This window comes from Ochotona curzoniae, unplaced genomic scaffold (genome assembly GCF_017591425.1).
Source record: "Ochotona curzoniae isolate NIBS_2020 unplaced genomic scaffold, NIBS_Ocur_1.0 contig_2210, whole genome shotgun sequence".
Classification (NCBI taxonomy): Eukaryota; Metazoa; Chordata; class Mammalia; order Lagomorpha; family Ochotonidae; genus Ochotona; species Ochotona curzoniae.
Window position 1 is genome coordinate 41,322,027 of NW_024465369.1, and position 26,693 is coordinate 41,348,719.

Sequence of the window (26,693 nt, forward strand, 5' to 3'; positions counted from 1 at the left end):
CAGCCGTTGCAGCCACTTGGGGAGTGAACCAACAGATAAAGGATCTTTCTCTCTGTATTTCTTTCTCTCCAAATATCTGCCTTTCCAATAAAAAATATATCAAATTAAAAAAAAAAAAGAAAAGAAATGCGCTTTCCTCATCCCCAGGGAAGAACATTTCTTCAGAGCTTCAGTGCCAGAGCTTTACTTTCTCAAATGGTGCATTTTTTTAAAAAAGATTTATCTATTTTTATTGCAAAGTCAGATATACAGAAAGAAGGAAAGAGAGAGGAAGATCTTCCGTCCGATGATTCACTTCCCAAGTGAGCACAACGGCCAGTGCTGCGCCAATCTGGAGCCAGGAGCCAGGAACTTCTTCCAGGTCTCCCATGCAGGTGGTAGGGTCCCAAGCCATTGGGCTGTCCTCAACTGCTTTCCCTGGCCAAAAGCAGGAAACTGGATGCGAAATGGAGTTGCTGGGATTAGAACTGGTGCCCATATGGGACCCCAGTGCAAGCAAAGCGTGGATTTTGGCTACTAGGCCACCACTCCAGACCCAAATGGTACATTTTTGTTTTATAGACCATGCAAGTCTTACATGGGCAGAGTCTTATTGGCTGGCTGCCCTTGAGCAGTGTGGGTCATCTTCTTGATTAGTGATACTCGACCTGGAAGGTTCTAATTACTCTGCATTTGGTAATTATCTTTATTCTCTGCCATGCTATTTTATCATCTATTATAGCAACTGCTGCCATCCAATCAATGAGGCCGTTAGGAAGAAATGAGCTAAAAGAAAAGTAAGCCTGATCTACAAACCCATGAGGCAAAAAAAAAAGCCCTCAAATCAAAATCCATACTGTATAAAGTCTAGAAATCCAAATTGCCTTGCAATTGCATTTATGTTATTTACTGCACAGAATGCAAACCATGATTTAGAGATTTAATTTGCATTGAATTCACAAGGAATGGAATCTGATAAGCATGTTCTTTTCTGTACTATTAACCTTAGACTAAATACAGCTTTAAAAACTTTCAACTAGCAGAGCATAAATCACAAACCCAAAGAAGATTATCATTAATGACCAACAAGGTTGCCCCAGAATCTCCTCCCCCTCAACACACCCACACACACACACACACACACACATACACACACACACACACAAATAGGAATAGATAAGCAGAGAACAATAAAGAAAGATAGGACATCAAAGACTCACACATACCCTGTTAGATAGAGCACAAAGAATAAGTACCCATCACCGAAGTTTGAGAGATTTCTCTGTAACTCCCCCAAACCAGTTATGCACCTTAATTGTTAAAATGTCATTGGGGGTGGTTCCCCTGCTGGACAGCTTCTCCCACTGGAGAGCATGGACTGGGATGGGGGCAGACCAGACTAAGCAGGCCCACAACACCTGTGCGCCTCATGTGGACTAGATCAGGTAAAACCCAGGATAGGTGGATTGTTCCTATGGGTGCAACCTACAATTAGAATGGGAGAGGGCTGTTTGGGCATAGCCGTAGCATCAGCTGGCAGAAACTGGCGCTGGGGCTAATCCTGTCAAGTTAAACTGCAGAACCACCTGGAAAGTGAACAATCCGGGAGAGACCTGGGAGGGAAATAGTGGGTTCCCCCCTCTTGGGTTACCACTCTCACGGGAGGGCACGAGAACTAGGACAGGGGCTGAGGTGGCTAGACAGAGAGGCACTCAACCACACCCGCGAAGGCTTGACTGTTGAGCTGGTTAGATGGATCCAAGCTTCAATGCCATTTGCCATGTACGAGAGTCGGGGGGATGTGGGACAGATTGGACTGGTCTGCCACACATATTGGCAAACCAGGGTAGGGGGTGGGCCTGGTGGGGGTTATTGTGGGCCGCTCTCATCAGGATGCAGCTCCCACTGGTTTCGGTGAAGACCGAGTATGTGCTGTGCAGAACCAGGCTGGACTGCAACACCCATTGGTTCCAGTAGAAGGCGGGGCTGAAAACAGAACCAACCCAGCAATTGCAACTACCAGCTGACCGGGTGATGGACTGGGCTGGGCCCTGTGCTTGCTGGTGCATACAAGTATCTGGCCTGGGAACATCTCAGATGAAGTTTCTTTGGTGATCTCCCCAAGTGAAATGCCAGACTCAGAACCCAAACCATGAAGGGACAGAAGATGGAACAAGTTAACCAACCACCTCAGCTATAGGTTGGCAACAAAATACCAGGCAAATAGATATGCTATGATGGACAATGTCAATTAATGGATCTTTCAACAACCTCATCATGTTTGGAGAGGCAAGATTGGCAGCAATTTCAAAACTGGTGACCTATTGAAACCACGTCAACGAGTATCTCGGAGCATGCCCCACATGCGGGACTTGGGGTGGGTGGGAAACAGGGTGGGGCTTCTCCCTCAATATCCCCCTCTACCTCAGATATATGAAGGAAACAATATGGAAATAATAGTCTTACCCACTTTCCTGTAGCCCTTGACCCTTTTTGCCCAAATTAACTATGTAAAGATTGACAAAATTTAAAAAAAAAATTCTTCTTCTCAAAATACTCAACATACACAGTTGTCACTAATGTGGATGGAAAAATTCTAAGTTAGCCCAAGAGAAACAACAGAAAACCTACTTCCAAATAAGACTCACAAGTGAACTAACTTCAAAACTATGTCATTTCAGATCTCCCAAGTTTATGAAAGTGGTCACTAAAGATCTACTTCCTAAATCATTCTTTTGATGACAGAATTACTACTGTGTCTAAACTAGAAAACACTACAAAACACAAGAACACAAATCAGCTTACTGTATGAATATTGGTGCAAAAACTCAGTATTAGAACTCAACAATATATTCAAAAGATTGTATATAATGATAAAGCCAGATTTATCCATAGAGGGCAATAGGTGAAAATGGAAATCAAAGTAATATATCACATTAGCTGAGTGAAGAGAGAAAATGGGATCATGCCAATGACAGGTAAGTATATATATATATATATATGTATTTTCATACATGAACTGTATAATGGAGAACAGCTGGGAAATAGAGATACATTTCAGTATGAATCTCTATTACCAAATAAAAGGACCCCATCTAATGAAACTGTCAGATATACTTTGGCAATAGGATACCAGACTGTCTACCTACAATGCCATGATACACTAAACAGAATGTTGGACCTGTGACTGTTAAAGGACTGTAATAATATGGTGAAAACTGTGGGGGCAGGGGAAAAAGGTGAAGGAGGGAATCTCTGTACCTATAGAACCATATCATGAAAAAAGCGTATGGCAAGGTTAAACCCCATCTCATAAAAAAAAACACACTCATTAAATTAGAATTACAAGCCATCTACTTCAACATCACCAATAGTTTTTAATCATAAACATAATCTGTTTAGATTAATAAGTGACATAAATAAGGCTATTAAATTTTCCCATAGGGAGTACTCACCTGCCAAAATTTTCTTGAGCTGTCTAAACCACACATCACAATGATCTTCACTTAAATTAATAAGATCAAGTGCAGAATTCTTTAATTTATTTCGTCCCTTTTTCAAGCAGATGAAAAGTGTGATGCCTAGTAAAGTGCCACTTCCTGGTTGTTTAATACAAAGACGCCGTTTCAGTTTCACAGAGAATATGTTCTTAAGTTCAATAAATTCTTCTTTACATTGCAAATTCAACTTGGCATCACCTAAAACAAAAAAAAACAACATGGTTAACCAACAACATTGTATCATAAATGTGTAAATAAGAAATAAAGCCCCCAAATCTTTCTTATTCGTAATTTCATGAATTGTCCTGTAAGCTTTTGTTTCCCTTTTAACACTGAAAATTGTGGTTGGCTGACTAGTAACAGTTCCCCCAATATGGCTTCTTTGTTACAATCTACAGCTTTCTTTAAAAACAGCCCTTCTTGGGCCCGGCGCGGTGGCGCAAGTGGTTAAAGGTCCTCGCCTTGCACGCCCGGGATCCCATATGGGCGCCGGTTCTAATCCCGGCAGCCCCGCTTCTCTTCCAGCTCCCTGCCTGTGGCCTGGGAAAGCAGCAGAGGACAGCCCAAAGCTTTGGGAACCTGCACCCGCGTGGGAGACCCTGAAGAGGCTCCTGGCTTCGGATCGGCATAGTATCGGCCCGTTGCGCTCACTTGGGGAGTGAATCATCGGACAGAAGATCTTCCTCTCTGTCTCTCCTCTCTGTATATCCGCCTTTCCAATTAAAAAAATAATAAAAAAAAAATAAAAAAAAAATAAAAACAGCCCTTCTTTCTTTTAGCTCCACAAAAATTCAAGCTCAACTGGATTCTTCTGGGAGTCTTGTTTCTCTTAAAAGAACAATGCAATAGAAACTAAAAGTTTGTAGGCAGTTACACACAGCACAGGGAAACCAAACTTAGTCACTTGTTTGAAGAGAGCACGGAGATCTTGTACCCATCCCTCATTTATGCTCAAATTGGATCAAAGATCTAAATCTGTGATTTGATACCATTGAATTAGTAGAGGAAAACATCGGAGACTCTGCAAGACATTAGCCTAGGCGAAGAATTCTTGGAAAACACGCATGTGTTACAGGCAATGAAAGCAAAAATAAACAAATTGGTTAGATCAAGCTAAGAAATTTCTGTAGTGCAAAGAAAAGCATCAGCAATGTGAAGAAGCAACCAAAAGAATGGGAGAAAATATTTGCAACTTAAATAACCGACACAGAGTTAATGTCCAGGACCCAGCGAGAACACAAGCAACTCAACAACAGAACCCAGTTAAGGAATGGGCAAAGGATATGAACAGGTGTTTTTCAAAAGATGAACCACAAATGGCAACAAACACATGGAAAAATGCCCATTATCACTAGGCATCAGGGAAACACAAATAGAAACTGCAATGAGCATAATGAGGTTTCACCTCTCCCCAATTTTGCTATTATTTGAAAATCAAAAAATAACAAATGCTGCCAAGGACATGGGGAAGGTATCCTAATATACTGTTGGTGGAAATGTAAACCAGTACAACCATTATGAAACACAGTTGTGGGTATTCCTCAGAGATCTGAAAATCAATCTACAATATGTCCCAGACATACCATTCCTGGGAATTTATCCAAATGAAATGACATCAGCATATCAGAGTATCTCTGCTCCCATGCTTATAGCAGCTCATTTCACAATAGATAAAATGTGAAATCAACCCAAATTTCTGTCAACAAATGACTGGGTAAAGAAAACATGGTTATATATAAACTATATAGTACTACTCAGCCATAAAAAATGAAATCCTATCTTGTATAGCTAAATAAATCCAACTGCAAATTAGTAAGCTTAGTGAAATAAACCTGTCCCAAACAAATATCCTATGTTTTTTCCTGATCTGATGCAACTAATACACAGAGTACAAAAATACATAATCTATGTGGGTGAAATTGGTATTCTGAGATTTAATAGTTTACAAATTTTATCAATATTTTTGAGGGACAGCACTTTTCTACTTACTAATTGTTGGGTTTATTACTTAAGCGTTTGTGAACTGAAAGTATGTCATTGTAAAAAATTTTAAATATGGAAGGAAAGGGCAAGGCAAGTGGGAGAGAAGACAGAGTGGGAGGTATCACTACGCTTGTAAGTTTGTACCATGAAATACCTAAAATTTGTTCACCTTTTATAAATATCGTCATTTAAAAAGACATGCAACTTGAAAACAATGTCCCATCATCTGCCAACAACAGAAGAAAAACTGATGTATTAGAAGAGACACACAGTCAGCTAGAGGAAACATAGAATGGGGACTATACATCAAGATGTGAAGATACAACACAGTATAAATCTCTACTTCCAAAGCAAAGATGGATTCCCAACGAAACTGTTGAATGCATCTTGACAATAGGCCGCTGGACTCACTGCCACTACCTCTATCTACAATGTCAGGATATACTTAAATAGCAGAAAGATGGCCTCATGGCTGTTGAAGGAGTATGCTATTGTAATAGTTTGGGGGAAATAGTGAGGAGATGGAAATTGGAAATGGGGAGAGAAGAAATCCCAGAGCCTATGGGACTGTATCATAAAATAAATTTTTAAGTATTTTTAAATTAGAAGAGAAAAAATTCATGAGACCAAGATTCTAATTCTGGGGAGGAAGAAGCAACCCCTGAAGGAATGAAATCATACTGTATTAATGTTGAAAGAGGAATGGAAGTTGGATACAGCTTGTGATATGAAACACTGGTCATCCAACAGGCTGCTATTATTTAGTAAAAGTCACAAACTGGACTGGCTCACTGAAAAAATGAGTACCAGGGATATCAGTTTCTGCTCTGCATGGTCACATGAACCAGAAGCAAAGAAATGTCAAGAGGGACTTACTGGTCCCTGAGACTGATGTACAATAAGTGTCTTTGGTTATCAATTATGATCCGCCTATTAATCGTGAAAACTGTGTATATTTGTCAGAGGGTGTTGATTTGTGAGGAAGCATGTGGCTATAAGCTTGTTATAGCATAGTTTTATGCAGCTATAATCTATGCTAGAAATAACTTCCAGAATAATCCTGAAATACTGCTTCCTGGATCACATCACATGTATGTTTTTGTTTATCTTAATGTAGTTGAACAAATGAAAAGTAAGAGTGTAGGAAAGAAGAGGAGGAGAGGGAAAGGAAGGTAAGAGTGGAAGGGAAAAACCAAATAGCCATTTAAGGAAAAGTAAAAGTGGGAAATAAAAAATGAGAAATGCAAACAGTCTACTTCAGGTCCTGTATTACATGTTAAAGATTTATTCTACTTACTTTAAAGGCAGAATAACAGAGATGGAGACAAGGAAAGAACTGTGGGGGAGGCAGAATGACAACAATATCTTTAAGCCATTGGCTCACTGCCCAAATAGCCAGTGCTCAGGGCCGGGCCACAGTCTCTCACCTTAGTGACAAGTGTCCACGCACCAAGCATTGGGGCCATTATCTGACCCTTTTCCGGGTGTTGTGCACAATACCATTCTAATTTGATTTTTTTAAAGTTGATATAATTGTACACATAAATAGGATACAGTGTTTTCATGTACGTATAACATGAATTATCAAAGTATAGTATTAGCCAGTGCATCACTTCAAACATTCATTTCTTGGTTGGAAACCCTGAAAATCCTTTTTTGAAACCTACAACAGACCCTCATTAACTAGTCACCCAACTGCAATGTAGAACACTAGAATTTATTCCTATCTAACCAATCTAAATGTGTAAATTTTAATTAGCAAATCAATGACTACTAAAATTCAAGCTCTCTTTTATAAGTGCATATTAAAGATGTTAGGCCAATGGTCAATCTCACACTTCGTGCAAACCAGATGAAATTTACAGAAAAGAGACAAGGATATCTATTACAACCCTATTTCAAATTATTCTAGACATTCTATCCAAAATATAAGGAAAATCAAGCACAGATGCTAAGTAGTAGTAGGAGGAGAGGGTGATATATGTTTGGAAACCCAAAAGAATCATCTTAGAATCAGCAAACATATCAAAACTATGCCATAAAGCAGCTAGTAACATGGCACGGAATGGTGGCATGGTGACTAAAATCCTTGCCTCGTACATGCAAGGATCCCTCATAGGTGCTGGTTCACAACCCAGCTGCTCCACTTCCCATCCAGCTTGTGGCCTAGGAAAAGAGTAGGAAATAGCCCAAAGCCTTGGGACCCTGCAACCACATGGGAGACCCAAAAGAAGTTCCTGGCTCCCGGCTCCTGGCTTAGGATCAGCTCAGCTCCAGCTGTTGCACTCAACTGTTGAGGAATAAACTAGCAGATGAAAATCTTTGTCCCTGTAAATCTGATTTTTCAGTAAAAAAAAATTTTTTAAATCTAGTTACAAATATCTGTATCTAAAAAGCATAAAGAAGATAAATTCCAATACCTATTAATGTATTGTACCTATGACTAAATTTAACCCAATGATGCTGTGGTCATGTGAGGGGTATGGAGCTGAAAGACAAAGATTAACAGAAATACAAAAGTTCCATGACTGCTTATCTTCCATGCTGCTATTGTCACAACAAAATGATTAAAATCCAACTTTAGCCAATATCTAAATGGTGTTTTCTTTAATCTTGTGAAGGTATAAGCAATCTGATGAAATTATTCATAAAGCATTAAAATGACATATTACACTAAATAATCTAATTCTGAAAGAAATGAGACAGAGTACATGGCCTACTAAATACATTTTGTGAAAGTATGGTTAACAGAAATAACTGCATTAGTAAAATATTTACATGTGCCTGAAAATTCACTAATGTAATGGTGTGATCTAATTTCAATGAGAAATAGCAAAGAGTAATGTAGCCTTGTTCATCTTTTGTATGCAGGGTCCTATCTCATAACATACAGCAATATTTCTATTAAAAAGAAATTTGCTTAACAGGTAAGAAAGCTCTAAGACTGACAGTGAAGGCATACATACTTAATATAAAAATTGTTTAATGCCTATAAAGTCTTAAAGACTTAATAAAGAGAAACCTCAAGCAAAGGGCAAATGGTCAGAGATATTTATAACATAACAGTTATGTAACCCATTCCATCAGGGAAAAGGAGCTCACACAGAAAAGTACATAAAAGACTCAGGCATGTCACAAAAGAAGAAATGCAAATCAACAAATGAACATATTAAAAAGTTCAACCTAATTAGTAATCAAAGGAATGCAAATTAAAACAACAAGATGCCATTTTTTGCCTTTCACACTGGCATGAGATCAAAAATGCTCAGTGACGGTGCAGCCAAAGGGAAGCTGACCCATTGCTAGTGGGAATGCAAGATGCTAACTGCTGGATAACAACTTGAGACTACGCATCAGAAGGTTTCAAAATGTTAATTGCAGCAATATTTATCACAGCAGAAATATTTCAAGCAATATTCAGACTCTTCCACTGGGGAATGCTTAAATAAATCATAGTTGTCTTCTGTAGTTTACAAATGGGCAAATGAAATCGCTGCCTGCTGGTCTGTAAAGATAGTCATGCTTACAGGTAAAAGTAGGAAAATAAGCAAAGTTACAAAATAATCTCAAGTTTCATCCCACTTTTATTAATAAAGATGAAAAGAAAAATCCAAATGGAAAATACACAGCAAGGTTAACATTGGGTAACAAATAAAAGCTGTTGGGTAAGGAATATAAGATTAAATTTTTCTTATACATCCTTAATATTCCTTATAATCAGCATTATATTTTATAATTTCTAAAAACAGATAAAGGAAAATGTTTTAAACCATTTCTGGTTCACTCAACAATTTACTTCCATTAATTTAACCCAAAAGTAGTAAAGAATAATGTACAATTAATCTAAAATGTATCCAAGCATTACTTGACTGAAACTTGGATATAGCCTAAATATGCGATAAGAACTGGTAAAATAAAATTTACTTCTGTAAAGGGGAGTATACTCACATAATGGAATTCTATTCAGCAACTAAGATGCAGAATTCTAAGAAAGGTATGCAAAACAGTACAGATTTCATTACTGTTGCATAAATGATGTGTGTGATATATTGTATATGCAATATAAATAGGAACATGAGAACATAGTAAGTTTGTCAGTAGTTTGAGTTCCTAATTTATACTACTCTGAAAATGGAATTCAAAGTTAATGCCCCCTTTGATCTGTTTGATAAGGTTTTTAAAAAATAATCTAAAAAGCAAAGGTAGTTAGTCAAACATCCATTTTGTAAGTGATAATGAAGAGTTACTTTTTAAAAATTTTCCATTGTGCTTCCCCTTGGAAGATAAACTGGTAGTATATCCTCCAATCCCAACCAAATTCAGTTTTTCTTTCCAGAATACTTCATTTCACCTTTATCATTTTCTTAGCTTTATTATGGTATCCTAGAAAATAAAACCCATGCATGATATTATCACAGTATTTTGGTATATATGTATGTACATGAACAGATTGAATGAAGCTAATGAATACATAATCATACATGCCTTTTTGTGCTGAGAATCCTTACAATCTAATCTCTTAGCAATTTCCAAGTACTTATCATTAACTATAGTTACCATAAATACAGAGCTTATTTTATGCTAACAAAACTTTGTGCTGCCTGATCAACATCTCTCCATTGTCTGTTCCTCCCCCAGCCCCGGCAACCACCATCCTACTGTCTGTACTAGATCAACCTTACTGGCTTCTACACGGAAAACATTCTGTTTTTAGATGTATTCAAATAGGAAACAATAGATGAGCTATGACCAAACCTAAAGCAGTGAGTCATAGTTCTGTTTGTGGTCTTTAGGAAAACAGCAAGACAGCAAATAATGTTGGTTAACTGAGGAGTATTTTTTTCAGCAACCAAGGTGGATTTCAAGGAGATGGAAATGCAGAGTACCACAACCAGGAGTACCGAAAGGGGAACATCTTAGCAGTGTCCCCCACTTTCCCTGCAGAGCCTTCCAGGCTTTTCTGCATTTGCTCACAAGTGAGAAACTGAGGTATTCCTTTGTCAGCTTCTTCCTGGCACCTCTAGTAAAAACATCAGAGAACTATCGATGTTGAACAAATGCTTGGTTTTTGTTTGAAACTAAATGAGGATAGTTTTCACAATTTGTGACAATAAACATTCTTCAACACTCAATTTTCAGAGAAACAATATAAATCTGGGGCCAGCACGTTACATAGGAACTCTCAAACAAACAAACAAAACCAGAAAAGAAATACCTCTATTTTAAATTTCAGCAATGCCAACCTTACATGTTAGCACAATCTGTACAGTTCTAATAACAAAATTCACCTGATTGATGAATCCAACATATATGAAGACAGGTGAATAATTGATTACTTAAGACTATTTTCTCACTCTGTATGGTCTTAAATCCATTCATACTCCGTGAACTCCAGCCTTCAACGAGGAGTTCAAAGTGTTCACATACTGTTTAATTGATCAGACAAGGCAGTGCTTCTCTCTGTCTTGGATTTGGACATTCTTACAGCCCAGCAGAGCAGCTTGCTCTGCGGCGTAGTGGCCTCCTGGACTTGAGAGTGTGAAGGCTGAATGTCTGTCAGTGGCAAGCCTTTAGCCACCTTCACTGAGGGTGGGATCACCCGAGACAAGAAGGGTGTCATTTCTCCTTCACTCCTTACTTCGAAACATGAATGCTCCGAATACCCTCAGTATACAAATGTTGATGAGCAGCGGGACTATCAAGGGAAGAAACAAGCCACCTTGCACACAAAGACCTAAAAAATAGACTGTTTATCCACATCCTTTTGTAAAAGTCATTAAATCATTTTATTCCCCATATGAATCACAAAATATAACTTTTAATGTATGATGTTTTGTTTATAAACTAATAATTGGTGAAAATACTGTTAGGTCTTACATCTCTGCTTAAATTTTCTCCTACAAGATCCTTGCTGATTCCCATTCTAGGCACTTCCTGTATATTTCTGCTGCAAGGAGAAACTACAGTTTTTATAATCACATGAAAAGTCACATTTCCTCATGTAAGCTTACACACAGTACATCGAAATTGGAGTCTAAAAAGTCCCATCACCATCAACTTGGGACTTAAATAGAACTTGGGAATTAGATAGAACTTTAATTTTGCCTTGATATTAACATATAGCTCTGTTGTTAAAAATAATACAAAACTTGATTCATGAATTGATGATTTGGTGTAAGTAAACATTTAAAACCTAAAGGTGCACACTTTCGAGATGTTAAGAACCGAATCCTTATAAAACATAATTTTGGTTGCTGACATGTGGTTTATTATTTGCAATCTATTGGTTGATTAGTATCATATCGGTCATACCTAGTTGTTTCAGAACACTAACTGTCCTCTCACAGTATTTACCAAGATACCGGGGACCATCTGTTCTTGCAAGGGATTTAAGTGTAAGTCTATTGGATATCATGCTATTTATTTAATTCAGCACCCATTTCCTATTGTTGTGTTTTCTTGGGGGGAAAAAGTCAATTTAATTACAGGGAATGAAGATAACCTCCCCTGGCAGGTTACCCTGTCACCATGAGATCAAAGCAGGGTCTGCTTAAAGTAAGTTGCAATAGTTAACCAGAAGAACAGAACCAGCGATACTTAAGAATATTTGGCAAAGGTTTAACAAAAATAGAATGGTGAGTGGCACTTTTAAAAATATTACTGTAAGCCCAGGGCTTGTCCAAATCAATCCTGGCACATCTGCCTGATGTAGACCGTAAACAGGATTAGAGCTGGGTTTATCTACTTGGCGCTAATTGTGCTCACAGTTTCTGCACATGTCCACTTCGAAAAACACTGCCTGAGAAAAACAAGATTGCCTGAGAGATGGTCCCCACACACGGGGCACACAAACATTTATGGTATAGGAGATGGTTACATAATGTGATGTCTAACAAATTTTTTTTGGCTCTTTAGAATTACTTATCTAATCCTCTAATTAAAAATACAAAATTCTGTTTGAATATACCACATACTGAGATAAATCAGTGAAGCAAGGGACCAATAAATTTGAATACAGTTTAATTGTAAGAAAATACAATTTAATTGTTAATGATTAGATTAAACTGGGGTTTAAACAAATAGCGTTCCTTCTGTAGGAGGCTGAAGATCCATCACAAAGTATACTATTCTCAATCAGAACATGTTTGAGGAACAGCTCAACTTGCCAAACACATTTTCATGTCAAGAACAACAATGAACAAATGGCCCTGCTGTCTAATAAAAGAACCCAGAAATTTTCAACTTATGTTCAGAGGCCAAACAGAAACCAAAAGAAATTTTCAATACAATACTCCAATATCACATTTTGTCAAAAAAATCTAAATACTGAATTTCTACATATGTGTTCTCAGCACATGTGAAATGCTCAGAAACTCTAATAATTTAAAATGCCTTGGAATACAAAGGCATTTTGCATCAAATTCAAAATGAACTCATGAAGCTTTCAAAGCTTAATCATTCTCGGTTTGAGTTTTGAAATATAAGTGTATTGAGCATTCAAAGGAATAGCTAAACACCTATCATTTACAGTGACATCAATAACAGCTAATTTTAAGACCAACAAAAGTAACATTTTTCTATTTCATGTTTTTGCTATCACTTAAACTTAAGGAGTTAATAAAAGACAACCAAAATCTGATTACTTCTGTTGTCTACTGTAAATATGTTATTGTGATTGAAGCACATAAGGGAAATTATTTCATGTGGATAATGTAATTGTAAAAGTCTTTTCATAATATTTTATAATAATTGCTAATATTGTGTTAATATTACAACAAAGCATATTTTTTTTTCAAAGGTTTATATATTTACTTAAAAGACAGTTTGGGAGAGAATAGTGAAATTTTCTACCTATTTCATTCCCAAATGGTCACAATGGCTGGGGTAGGAACAGGGACCCAATCCAGATCTCCAGTAAGATGGACATAGGGAATCAAGTATCTGGGTCGTGTCCTGTTGCTTTCCAAGGCACATTAGAAAGGAAGCAGAGCAGAATGGATCAAAATCAGCAATAACTTTGGATTCTGCTGCCTCAGGTGGCAGTCTATCCCCCTGGGCAACAATACTCACCTAAAGTACTACTCTTTCAAAGGCTAGTTGTAATGGAGAATCTGAAATGGATGCATTGTGTAGTTGACTATTTGAAACTGTGTCAGTCTATCTGGCACTTTCCGTAGATGGTTGTGCTTATATCGCACTACAATTTTACAAAACCTCCAAATATTGAAACATTTCATGAAACATCTTTGACAAGCTTAGATATAATAACATCACTGCCGTTCTTACCAGAACATTCTTGAAGTTTGGGAAGCTGCCAAGCTATGACTATTGCAAATTTCATGAAATCCTAATTTTGGCTAAAAGTTTGAAGTAGTCATTGACAACACTGAGTGGCTTTCCTCGAGTGGCTCACTTTGCTCATTTTTCAGAGAATGTTGCTGAATAGTCATGACCGATTACCTGAGTCTGTCTTGTTAGTTGATCTTTTGAGCTTAAAATGAGATTTCATGAAAAAGAGCTAGTTTAGCTGCTACTCAAATGATGTGAGGATAAGAACCATCATCACCTCTACTAAAAAAACAGAACTGCCTTCTATGTATTTGCTAATCTTCTCTAATAAGAAATCTACTTGGCTAGAGATTTTAAAAACAGAGTGTTGTTATTTAATTGAAGCAAATTAAAGAACCTTTATCTAAAACCTGATTATTTTTATTTGAAAGACAGCTTTATAGAGAGGAAGGAGAAAAAGACTAAGGGGGAAGAGGTGGAGAAAGAAACCAAGTTTCATCCACTGGTTCACACCCCAGATGGCCACAAGGCCAGAGCTGAGCCAATCCGAATCCAGGATCCAAAACACCTTTTGGTCTCCTACATGGGTGCAGGGTCCAAGAATTTGAGCCATCCCCTGCTGCCTTCCCAGGCCATAAACAGATTAAAAGTGAAATGATCAAGATATGTACTAGTGCCCATATGCGATACAAATGCTACAAGTAGGGGCTTAGCCTGCTTCGCCATTTATGCTGGCCTCTGTGACCACACGTTCGAAACTGGTGAGGAAGCTGGTTGCTTAATCTTAATCTTGAAATGAATATTTGCCAGTTTCTCAAATATTTGTCTTTATTAAAGAAAACTATAGTTATACACCTAACTTTTTGATTGATAGAAATTGAGGAAAAATTAAGAACAAGATATTCAGAACATAAATATCAAGAAAATTTAAGATAATAGGATTGCCTATAATTGGGATTCCAGGGTAAAGTTTCTAATTTACTGTTCTTTGTAAAAACAATACTTTTATGAGGTAAATTGTAAAATTATTGCTATATAAACAAAAGTAAATGAGCATATGAAGAATCATCTGTACCCCCGTATTCACAGGAGCTGAACTCTGTGATTAGAATGTGCAAGCAAGCCAGATGTCCACTGACTGATGCCTGGATAGAAAACTGATTTTATACTGACATGCAATGGATTACTGCTCAGTCATAAAAAAAGGAATTAAGGGCCCTGCGCAATAGCCTAGTAACTGAAGTCCTCACCTTGCATGCACTGGGTTCCCATATGGGTACCAGTTCTAATCCCAGCACTCCCACTTCCCATCCAGCTCCCTGCTTGTGGCCCGGGAAAGCAGTCAAGGACGGCCCAAAGCCTTCGTACTCTGCACCCGTGTGGGAGACCTAGAAGAAACCCCTGGCTGCGGGCTTTGGATTGGCTCAGTTTCAGCCATTGCGGCAGCTTGGGGAGTGAATCATCAGATGGAAGATCTTCCTCTCTGTCTCTCCTCCTCTTTGTATATCTGACTTTACAATAAAAATAAACATTTTTTAAAAAGAATTAAGTCCTGTCTTTCATATTACAAATGGATGCAATCGGTAACTGTTATACTTATCTGTGAAATTATACAGTTCAAGCATCATGCCAAATGATGTTTATGTACAAGCCTTATGAGCCTTACAAATATGGCAATTGCTTCTCCTTTCTCTAGCTTTTCAGTTTACTTAAACATAACGTCATCAGTCAACGCTCACCTCTGTATCCCAGCACCAAGCTTCATGCTTTAAGCACAGTCTACACTTCCAATAAAAGTTTGCTACTGACCATATTTACCATCTATCAGATAGTATCTTAATCACACTGTGTCCATTTCTACTCTGAACCTTTGCTCCTTCATTTCCAAGCAAACAGACAGACTTCTTGTCTCCATCTTTTCAAACATTAACCCATTGTCAAAGCACATTGCGTCATTCTTCCAAGAAAGATCCTTCATTTGTCAATACCTATGAACGCATAAGGCTCAGTGTGACTCAGCTGACATTTACTTACAGGTAACAAAGTCTTAATTTACCTGAAAATGAAAGCCCAAAAGCCTTTGAAAATCTTAAGAGCCTAAATTACGTATTTTCCATGGTAACTAGTGGGTTGAAAACAGTTTCTGGAGAGAGGGATTAAGAGACTGATGTAGTTTGAGCGGCATCAAAAATTTCATTTCTTTCATTGAACATATTGGGACACCAACCATATTAAAGGGACTTCTGTATATTAAATTGCTAGATTAATTGGCGGTAACTTCCATGGGCAATTATGTCAATGGGAACAAAGGATAATAAAGTAGGCTTAATGTTTGGGATCTGGAACTTACTGCTGTGGGAATGTACGTCTAAATCTAAGCTACGATGATGGCTTTTATTGCTAGGGTCCAAGGAAAATGCCTGAGAACAGGACTACTGCTCAGGAAAGGCCCTTATATCCTACAGTCCAAGCCGACATATTGACACTTTTCTTCTGACGACATTAAGGAGACTTACACCTACACTGAGCCGTCAACTGGTACATTGTCTTTGGATATAGTTTTCCTATTGCTTCACAATAGTCATGGGGAAAATAAAATGTAACCTTAACTGCCCTCCATAGTGTCCTACCATGCAGAGCCACTAAAAGGCTCACTTTCATACCACTGCATCCAGATCTCCCCCAGTACTACTATTTTATCATAAGACATAAAAGTATTCACAGTAACTATTCAATGTTCTGCATATTTAATTTCATCACAGGCCAGCTATATTGTTGAAAGGGAGAGAAATCATTACCTTAGAGAGTAAAGTAGTATTGTTTAATTGAGGAAGACTGTCTCTAACACCAGCAAGTGGCTTATCGGAGCAGCCAAAATCCTTAAAGTTCAGAAAAGGACTGGAGGGCTGGCTGGCAATGTGGTGTAGCAGCAAGAGCTACTGCCTGCTGCTACTCCACTTCCAACCCAACTCACTGCTAATGCTCCTGGAAAAGCTGCAGAAGATGTCTCAAGTGTTTGGGGCCCTGCACCCATGTGGGACGTCTGAAAATAGTTCCTGGATTCAGACCTGCCAAGGCCATGGTTATTGCAGCCATTTGGGGAATGAACCAGTGGATGGTACATTTCTAATTCTGCCTTTAGAATTACATACATTACATAAACTTTAAGAAAAAAATAAATCTGCAAACAATCTAATCAGCTTCCAGAAAACTTGAACTTGGCCCACCTTCCAGATTCCAGCAACAGGTGCATGGGTTTATTGTGGGTGAAAAATTGAAATTAATCCCCAAAAGCTTCACCCTCTGAACATGCAAAAGTTAACTACAACACAAATATTTCCAGTATTCTCAAATACATGCATAAACTTTTATTTATTTGCTGAGTATTTTCTGGTACAGGTTGACTGAGATAGAGGTAAAGTTAAAAAAAAAATTATTACGGCTTGTGATTAAGAATTCCAACTTACTAACATTCAAGAAAAAAATTCATGTTTATTTTTAATATTCAAAATACACATGGAATATTATTCTATTTTATTTTCACTATTAAAAGCATATTGTGGACAAACACGCTTGGTTCTAATGTGGTATTTGCATGGAGAACACTAGTTAAGAAAATCCAATAAAAATAAAGAAAAATTACAAAAACATCATTAAGATGGGCACATTTTCCAAATTTCAATTCTTTTCAGTTGGACTAGGGTAAAGCATAAAAAATAAAAATGCAATTTAATAAAAACTTAAACCTTATTAAACAAGCACACTTTATAAATTATACTAGTAAGTAATTTGAGCTCCTAGTCACAAAATATGATGACCATTACTTGAAGTAATACAAAAATTTTTAATCCATTTTGGAGCAGAAACTAGAGAAAGTCATTTTGGGCATGAAAAAAGCTTTCAATAACTGAATTATTTAAATAAACTTAATGTTTTCATCTTGGCATTCTATGCACTTTAAGTTATATAATCACATTCTCAACTTAAATAATTTTAAAATGACTTCTCCATGATTTGTACCACAACATGATTTTTACCACCCAGCATTGAATAAGAGGATAAATTTTAAAATGAAGCTAAGAAACTCTAGTCTGGTAGCGTGAAGCTTTTAGAGAAAGCAAACATTCTAAAGTGTTCTGTGTACGTGGGTACACTACGTAGATTGTCATCAACAAAAAATACCTTTCAGGATTACAGCAAGCCACCTTTTCTCCTGTGTGTTAATACTACTGTCAGGTTTTTTTTTGAAAGATAAATTTGATATCAATCCGATGTGACACAACTGCATCAAACCTTAATTTCACTCACAGTAAGAAGTCACAGGATTAAATAACACTGTGCAGTCTTTTAGAAAAGTTTATTGCTTCCAGATGGATTCAAGTTTCCTTTCAGCCCTGATTACATCTAATATGCACAGGGTGCCAACATTATAGAGGACAGAGTAAAAATACAATTTATATAGATAGCGAGGGCAGGATGGGAGAACTCTGATTTCTAAATAGGATCTACTCATCAGGTCTTGACTATTTTTAAGAAATTATAATATTTAAAAACAGGAAACATGATTATATAAATATCTTGAATAATGGTTGTTCCACAGAAAAACAATCTACAGTAAGTCAACATAAAATGACTCTTAGCTCAAGCTGCATGCTCTTTGCTCCCATGTTGGGCTATGCCATGTGTCACACCGCATGGGGCTTGCAACCGAGATGTCCACCTGTGCCTCTGTGGCAGGAGCTGCATCCATTTTTATTTCACTTAATAGGAGCACTGAACAAAAGCCATTGCAGTTAGATATCAAAATTTTCCAAAATACCCACTACTTAGTGGCATGCTTGCTAATGTTAAGGATACAAGCAAAAATATACTTGTATTTAAAACTGCACTATCTTACAGAAGAAAAGTATCACCATCATAATAAATTACTCTCCAAAAAAATTTTTCAAAAAAAGTTACTCCTATAATGTGGAATGAAAAAATAAGCCTGGAGAATTTCAGGCAAAAGACTGGTGTCAAGTTTTTAAAGTAACAAATAGAATACTATTTCCATTTTTCTCATTGTCTTATAATCAACATTTTAAAGTGTTCTCCTAAATGAAAAATCCATTGATTAAAAGCATTAACTCATCACCATCCCGTAAAAACAGGAACAGCTTAAACAACTGTGCACTGCTAGCTCTCAAGCAGAGAACACCACCTGACTTCTGCAAGTACACAATCTATTTCTCAATGGAGAATTACCCAAGGATCTGTAACTACAGCAGTTACCACCCAAGCCTAACTCTCCCACATGTGGAGATTATGACTCATTTTGAAAGGTAAGTTCTTTTCTATGGAAAAGAAGTTAAAAATTCCAGGTGATAGATTTTCCACTATTTATTTCCAATAAATTCTATATGGAACATTTAAAACTATTTAAATTTTAAAAATTGAATTATATTAGAGTAGTTGTTATAATGTGATCCAAAAGAGGACTCAGTCACCTCTAAAACGGGACTTAACATTACATGCAAAATCAATAGCAGATCAGTGAAACACAGGCCAGTTAGTCTCTCAGACACTATAGTTTTGTGTCAGCAGAGCATTCATCCATTGATTTCTAGCACATTGTGTTAAACATACTAATCAAATGGTACTTTGTTTCCAATAAAGGTTACCTATTCTTAAACTGGTCACAATGTCTTCCATGTAACACATATCTGAGTGAAAAGGTATTTAAAGTCCATTGCTTCTTCTAATAGTTTTTTAATTGTAACTAAAACATAACCAAATCAAATCTACTCCTAAAATAATATACCCTATCAACAACTACACAAACCCCAAACACCCCCCCATCAACCAACACCCAACAACCCCCCCCCCCCCCCCCCCCCCCCCACCCCCCAAACCCCACAAAACCCCACCCCCCCCCCCAACCCCCCCAACCCCCCCCCCCCACCCCCAACCCCCCCCCAACCCCCACCCAACACAAACACCCCCACCCCAAAAACCCACCCCACACCCCCCCCAACCCCCCAACCACCCACCCCACCACACAACCACCCCCAACCAAACAACCCACACACCCCCCCCCCACCCCCCCCCACCAACCCCACCCCCCACCACACCCACCCACCACCCCCCCCCCACCCCCCCACACCCCCCACCCCCACCCACCCCACCCCCCACACCAACACCCCACACCCCCACACCCCAAACAACACACCCCCCCCCCTACCCCCAACCCTCCCCACCCCAACCACCCACCCCACACCCCCTCCCCCCCCACCCCCCACCAACCCCCACAACACCACCACACACCACCCCCCCAACCCCCCCCCCCCACCCCCCCCACCCCACCCCCCCCCACCACCCCCCCCCCCCCCACCCCCCCCCCCCCCCACCCCCACCCCCCCCCCCCCCCCCCCCAACCCCACCCACCCCCCTCCCCCACCACCCCCCAACCCCCCCACCCCCCCCCCCCCCCCCCCCACCCCCCCCCCCCCACCCAACCCCTCCCCCCCCCCCCCCCACCCCCCCCCACCCCACCCCCCCACCCCCCACCCCCCCCCCCCACCCCACCCCCCCAACCCCCCCCCCCCCCCCCCCCCCCCCCCCATCCCCCCCCCAACCCCCCCCCCACCCCCCCCCCCCCCCCCCCCCCCCCCACCCCCAACCACACCCCCCCCACACTCTCCCCCCCACCCCCCCCCCCACCTACACCCCCCCAACCCAAACCCCACAACCCCCCCACCCCCCCCTGCCCGTTTCCACATGAAGTCAAATAGGCTGATGATAAGCATGGTTACTGCCAGATAAAACGCAAATGCACTACTTCACATGACATGATACTGTCTACCAGCAAGGTGGTAGCAGCAACGGTGCTCAATTGTGTACCTATTTCTACCAAGAGGCAACAAAATTTTTCTGTGAATTGGATAGAGTATGGAATCTAGCAGGACTCCAACTGGTTTTGCATAAGTTACAAGTTCCAACAAATTGAGACGCACAAATCATACAGGGTGCACATTTTCAGGTGCAGATATTAACTTTGAATAGTTATGAACATATAGAATATGCTAAGGTAGATAAAAGTTGATAATTAAGCAATTAGTTTGACTTAGATCTGGAATGCATATTAGATGTATAAACTAGACAAAAAACTGGAAGTCACAGATTTAGATAGTATTTTAAATAAACTAGAGGAGGTGCAACCAGAGAATAGAGACAGACAATAGGAGGTCAGACAAGGATAAATGAGGGTAGGTTAGAGAAGGTTCTGAGTAAGCAGCCCAATACAGGAGAACGAAGACTAAAGCAATGGCATCCTAGACGATAAACAAAGAAACAGCTACAAAGGAGCACAGTGACATTAACTGTGATTCTACAAATGGGTCAAGTCAGATGAGGACTGGCCTTCATAAGGGAGCTGTGGAGGTATGTAAGTCAAACACCTGATCATAAGCAGTTCAGCAAAGAGCAAAAGGTGCCAGAGTTGTGGTTCAGTGGGCTAAGCCATTATCTGTAACATGGGCATCCCATGCTGAAGTGCCAGCTTAAGTCCCAGCTGATCCATTTCTGGCTTCACTCCTCCTAACACGCCTGGGAAAGCAGCAGAAGATGGACCAAGTGTTCGGGTCTAATCCATCTTTGTGGAAGACCTAGATGGAGTTCCAAGCTCTTGGCTTCAGCTCAACCCAGCCCAGCCCTGGTTGTTCCAGCCATAGAGGAGTAACCAGCAGATGAAAAGAATGAGAAAAGAAGACTGATGTTCAAGTAGATAAACTAAATCCTTAAAAAGAAAAAAAAATGAATGAATGAGTGAGAAACAGGCAGAATGGTGAGCTGAGGGATTCCCAGAGCAAGCACCGGGCTCCTGGCTTCAGATTGGCTCAGCTCCAACCATGGCGGCCACTTGGGCGGTGGGTCAACAGATGGAGGATCTTCCTCTTTGTCTCTCCTCTCTAAGTCTGATTTTAAAATAAAAGTGAAATAAAGCTTTGTTTTTTTACTGTCACTCAAAAAATTAAGTAAAAAATTTCAAAGAATGGTTCATGAAGTGAATATGGAAATATCTTGCAAAGATTTTCTTAATTCCAACAGTTACATAGCAACAAATACTTCTGATATCCTTGTCTGTAAATAGTGCTATGGCAATGATTTTAATAAGAATGCTAATATTTCATTCCAAGATTTTGGGTTATCAAAGTTTATCCTCCTAGGTATTTACTAGGTGAAATAAATACTGAGAAGATGACATTTCCAGACAGCACAATGAATGTGACATTACAAGGGCTTATGTTTGTGTCCTTTTGTCAAACTTGACAGAAATGCCTTACTACTTGAACTTGATAGCACATTCCTCAAGTGAGATTAGACAATTCACTAAAACACATTTGTTGAGCCCCTATTCAATGAAAATATTGCAGGATTTAGAGAACTAGTGAATGAAACAAACTTGTCTTCTTGAAAAAAAAATTCTATACTGTTTAACCTGTTTTTCAGCTCTATATGCTACAATAAGAGGCGCAAATTCTGTTCCACATAATATAGGTGTAGGTTACTTTTTCAGTGAATGTTCATGCTACTATGAACTGGATACTGTAAAATCAAGGTGGCGGAATAGGGTAAGGACACGTTTAAATGGACGAAAAAACATTTAATCAGGATGAAGCAGAAAGGACACATTACAGGAAATAGGAAACGACAGAACAACAGCAGAGGGGTACCTGGAGACTGACAGACACAGGAAAGCAGCAGACACAACGGTGTGATTGCAGTGGCTGATACTCCAGCAACATTCAGCTAACAGCAATTCGAACTCCACCAGCAGCCAAGTGAGAAAGGATCTTCACTGGGAGCTTGGGAGGTGAACCCAGGCAAACCATTCTGCTGGTCTGTCTGATTTGTTCAAGAGCAGAGACAGAGCAGCAAATCTCAGACAGACATCACGAGAACAGAGTGGATTTCACAGCCCAGTCAGCCCTCCAGAGCTGAATTGGGCACCATTTTGCATAAGGAGGCAAAGGCAAGGGAGTGGACTGAGCATATGCTGAGCTGGGAGTGAACTCATTTCTGACTCAGTAAACTGCAGCAACGTGGTATTCTACAGGTTCCACCCATGTCAGGTCTGGGTAGTCTTCAGATCTGATGACCAGCAGATCAAGAACTCTAGTAGTGGAACATCAGGCGTCATTTTGCACACTGTGGCAAAAGTTTGAGACTGCAGGGGACAATAGTGAACTGCGCAAGTGCTGAGCTCGCAAGAATTTACTGAATTCCATGGATTGCACTGGTCCCACAGGAAAATAATACTGACTGGCCCAGCGGCACGGCCTAGTGGCTAATGTCCTTGCCTTGAATGCGCCAGGATCCCATGTGGGCACCGGTTCTAATCCCAGCAGCTCCACTTCCCATCCAGCTCCCTGCTTGTGGCCTGGGAAGGCAATCGAGGATGGCCCAAGGCTTGGGACCCTGCACCCTCGTGGGAGACCTGGAAGAGGTTCCTGGTTTCTGGCTTTGGATCGAAGCAGCACCAGCTGTTGCGGTCACTTGGGGAGTGAATCATCGGATGGAAGATCTTCCTCTCTGTCTCTCCTCCTCTCTGTATATCAGACTTTGCAATAAAAATAAACCAATCTTTAAAAAAAAAAACAACATCTGTTTGTCTAGAGGAGACACACTTCAACAAAAATCAGCGGAAACTATATTGCATAGAATTTTCTGCTAGTTTCATCTCTTAAAAAAACACTTTCTGGGGCCTGGCGCTGTGGCGCAAGTGGTTAAGATCCTTGCCTTGCACGCCCGGGATCCCATATGGGCGCTGGTTCTAATCCCAGCAGCCCCGCTTCCCTTCCAGCTCCCTGCCTGTGGCCTGGAAAGCAGTTGAGGACGGCCCAAGGCTTTGGGACCCTGCACCCGTGTGGGAGACCCAGAAGAGGCTCCTGGCTTTGGATCGGCATAGCATTGGCCGTTGGGCTCACTTGTGGAGTGAATCAACCGATGGAGGATCTTCCTCTCTGTCTTTCCGCCTTTCCAATAAAAAAATAATAAAAATAAATCTTTAAAAAAAAAAACACTGATTAAATCATTCAATGACTCATAGATCATACAGTAGCATCATTTTCTTCAAGAAGGTTCTTGATTTCCATTTCTTCAGCTACACATCATTTAGTAGCATGTTATTTAACTACATGGTGTTGTTAATTTCTTTTTTTCTCCCTGATGTTGATTTTGCTTTGTGGCTCTTCATTTAAGGGGATATATAGTAGCTGTGTAATGGAGACTGTCATATCTAGTACATGTCATTTAACTTCATAGCATTATAAATTTCTATTTTTCTTTTTATTGTTGATTTTGTATTATTACTTTTCATTTAAGGGGATGTACAGTAGCTGTGAAATGGAGACTAACATCCAGATGTGAGGATGCAGTATAGTATGCATTTCTACTTCCAGACAAAGATAAACTCACAATGAAACTGTTCACTATATCTTGACAATAGGATGCTGGACTCTCTGCCATTGTCCATGCCCGCAATGATGGACATATGACTGAGTATGAAGAACTTTATTTTAGTAATGATATAGAGGAACTAGGTGGGGGTAGGAATTGGGGAGGGGAGAAGGGAAATGCCAGGAGCCTATGGAATTGCATCATAAAATGATAATAATAATAAAATGCAAAAAAATTAAATCATTCAGAAGTATTGCAAAAAAAAACCCCAAACTGAATACTGTTATTAAATATCTCACTATACAGACTGAAAGAAAAGAAAAGCTTGGAGTTTAAGAAGCTTGTCCTCATTACTCACAAAATGGCAAAGACCAAATTCTATTCAATCTCCATGATATTAAGATCTACTACTCTATCACATATTGAGCATCCCTAACTCAATAATTAAATTCTAAAATATTTTAAAAGAATTTCAGATCACTTTGGATTTTAGTATCAGAGATGCTTAAGATGTAAGATGTATATAATAATTCCAAACACCAAGAATCTCACATCATGAAATATTATTGAGTCTAAGCATTTTGGAAAAGGAAGCCTTAACTTGTACCTTATTTTACTGCTGTGTAACTCTCCTGTTTCCACTTTTCATAATGCTTGCCTGAATGCTGAAAATGGGAAACTAGAGTTAAGAAACAAAACCAAACACTGAAAGAGACCTTGAAATAGCAATGAGCAACCATATCAAAATCTATCAAGAATGAAAACTAAAGAGAGAAACTATGGTGACATTGTTTTATTTTATTATTTATATTACTGCTTGTCGTTGAAGTGCCATTAAGATTAACAAAACAGAAGCCTTACAAAGCACAGGACAATCCTCAAGGTGTCAGTACAATAACTTAACTTAGTAATCCTTGGCAAAAGTGCCAGCATCCCTTATGTGCACCAGTCCATGTCCCTGATGTCCCACTTCCCATCTAACTCTCTTATAGCCTGGGAAAGCAGTATAGGATGGTACAAAGTCTTGAATCCCTGCACCACCTGAGAGAGCCAGAGGAGGCATCTGGCTTCTGGCTTCAGATCAGCTCAGCTCGCACTGTTGCAGCCCCTTGAGGAGTGAGCCAGAAGATATAATATCTTTCTGTCTCTCCTCTAGGTGAATCTTCTGTCTAAAAAAAAAAATAGATAATAAAGCATAACTTGTTTTTGATATCCTCAACTATGTGGAAGCTCCCTTTAATGGCTGATCAGGTACCATGTGCCCAAATTCAAAGGCCACTTTGTACATCCCCAGGGTAGCTCTGTGAGAGACTGGCCTGCCTCTTCTCTCCTAAACCAAACATGTTTTTATTCTAATAACCCTGTTGAGAGGACTGAATTTTCCAATCAGAGTAACAGATGAACTATGTTTTTGCATATTTCAGAAAGGAGAGCCAAAGACTTTCTCATACTTATTGATGATACTACAATGAAAAAAAAAAAAGCAGCCTCCAAGTATGAGAGATGGAATCCTTCCATACATCAAGGAATGGAGATACAGATGAGCTGCCTAACTACCACTGAGGTCATCCTCTGATTTCCAGCCAACAGCCACCATCTGCAGCCAGCACCAGGTCTACATTCACCCTCATGGACAGGCAGCCATTTCATCTCCCCTAGCTTTCAACAGAGAATCAGAACGTGAAAGCAACTGGCGTTTTCATTTTTACAGAATTCACACTTTTCCCCATCCTTGTTCCCAGTTTTCTGGCGATTTGGAGATCATTCTGCTTGATAAGTTGTGGAGGCAAGAGAAGTATCTTTAATAATCTATATACAGCTTCAACATTTGAGTACTTAGTTCATGCCTGGTGTTTTCTGACCTAAATACTGAGGATTTAAGGATTAGATGTAGCTTTTTTTTTTCCCCTCCCTGTAGTAGTTCAGTGTATCAGGGAATGGAGGCACAGGAGGAGCTAGCCAGAGTTTAGATCTTCACTGGATTTTTATTTCCAAATTACTGCTTCACAAAAGGGAAAGTGCTGAGTACTTCCCCAAAGCACACAAGGAAACCCCCCTTAGTAAAAAGGATCTACTAATAAATTAATAAGTCATAGGTTAATAATGGAAACAGAGAAACAGAAAACGGGAAGACACACTTGATGTAAGAGGGAATTGTCCAGAAGCTAATTCAACCTTACCTTAGGCACACACCTTTATTCAAACATATCCTGTAGTTCCTCAAACATTTTGGGAAGCACAGCAATATTCATTTGTAGTCACCCTAGAAGGATTTATTTGCCTGTATATGCAAAGCTCTTCTTTTATTCCATTCTGAGGTGGGATAGCTTTGTTTATGATGAGTGCCAATGATTATGTAGTGTGAGCCTGGTCACCTGGTGGTTTTTCTTTGGATGCTTGGTTTTGTTTTGGAGATACACCAAGTGTGCCAACAAGGAAGGTAACATCCTCACTCTCCATGACTGGAGAGGAGCGTTGGATATGCAGCCCTACTCTGAGTGCGGA

The 26,693-nt window shown here is 39.5% G+C and overlaps 1 protein-coding gene across 3 annotated transcripts in view; it reads right to left on the reverse strand.

The window, feature by feature from the left end:
• The window catches only part of CERKL (ceramide kinase like), a 119,006-nt gene that overhangs the window by 62,011 nt on the left and 30,302 nt on the right, over positions 1–26,693 (reverse strand). For all 3 annotated transcript variants that reach the window (XM_040971816.1, XM_040971815.1, XM_040971814.1), the window contains exon 2: positions 3,435–3,677. In XM_040971816.1, the coding sequence (XP_040827750.1) occupies positions 3,435–3,677 (243 nt within the window). The remainder of the gene's footprint in view (positions 1–3,434; positions 3,678–26,693) is intronic.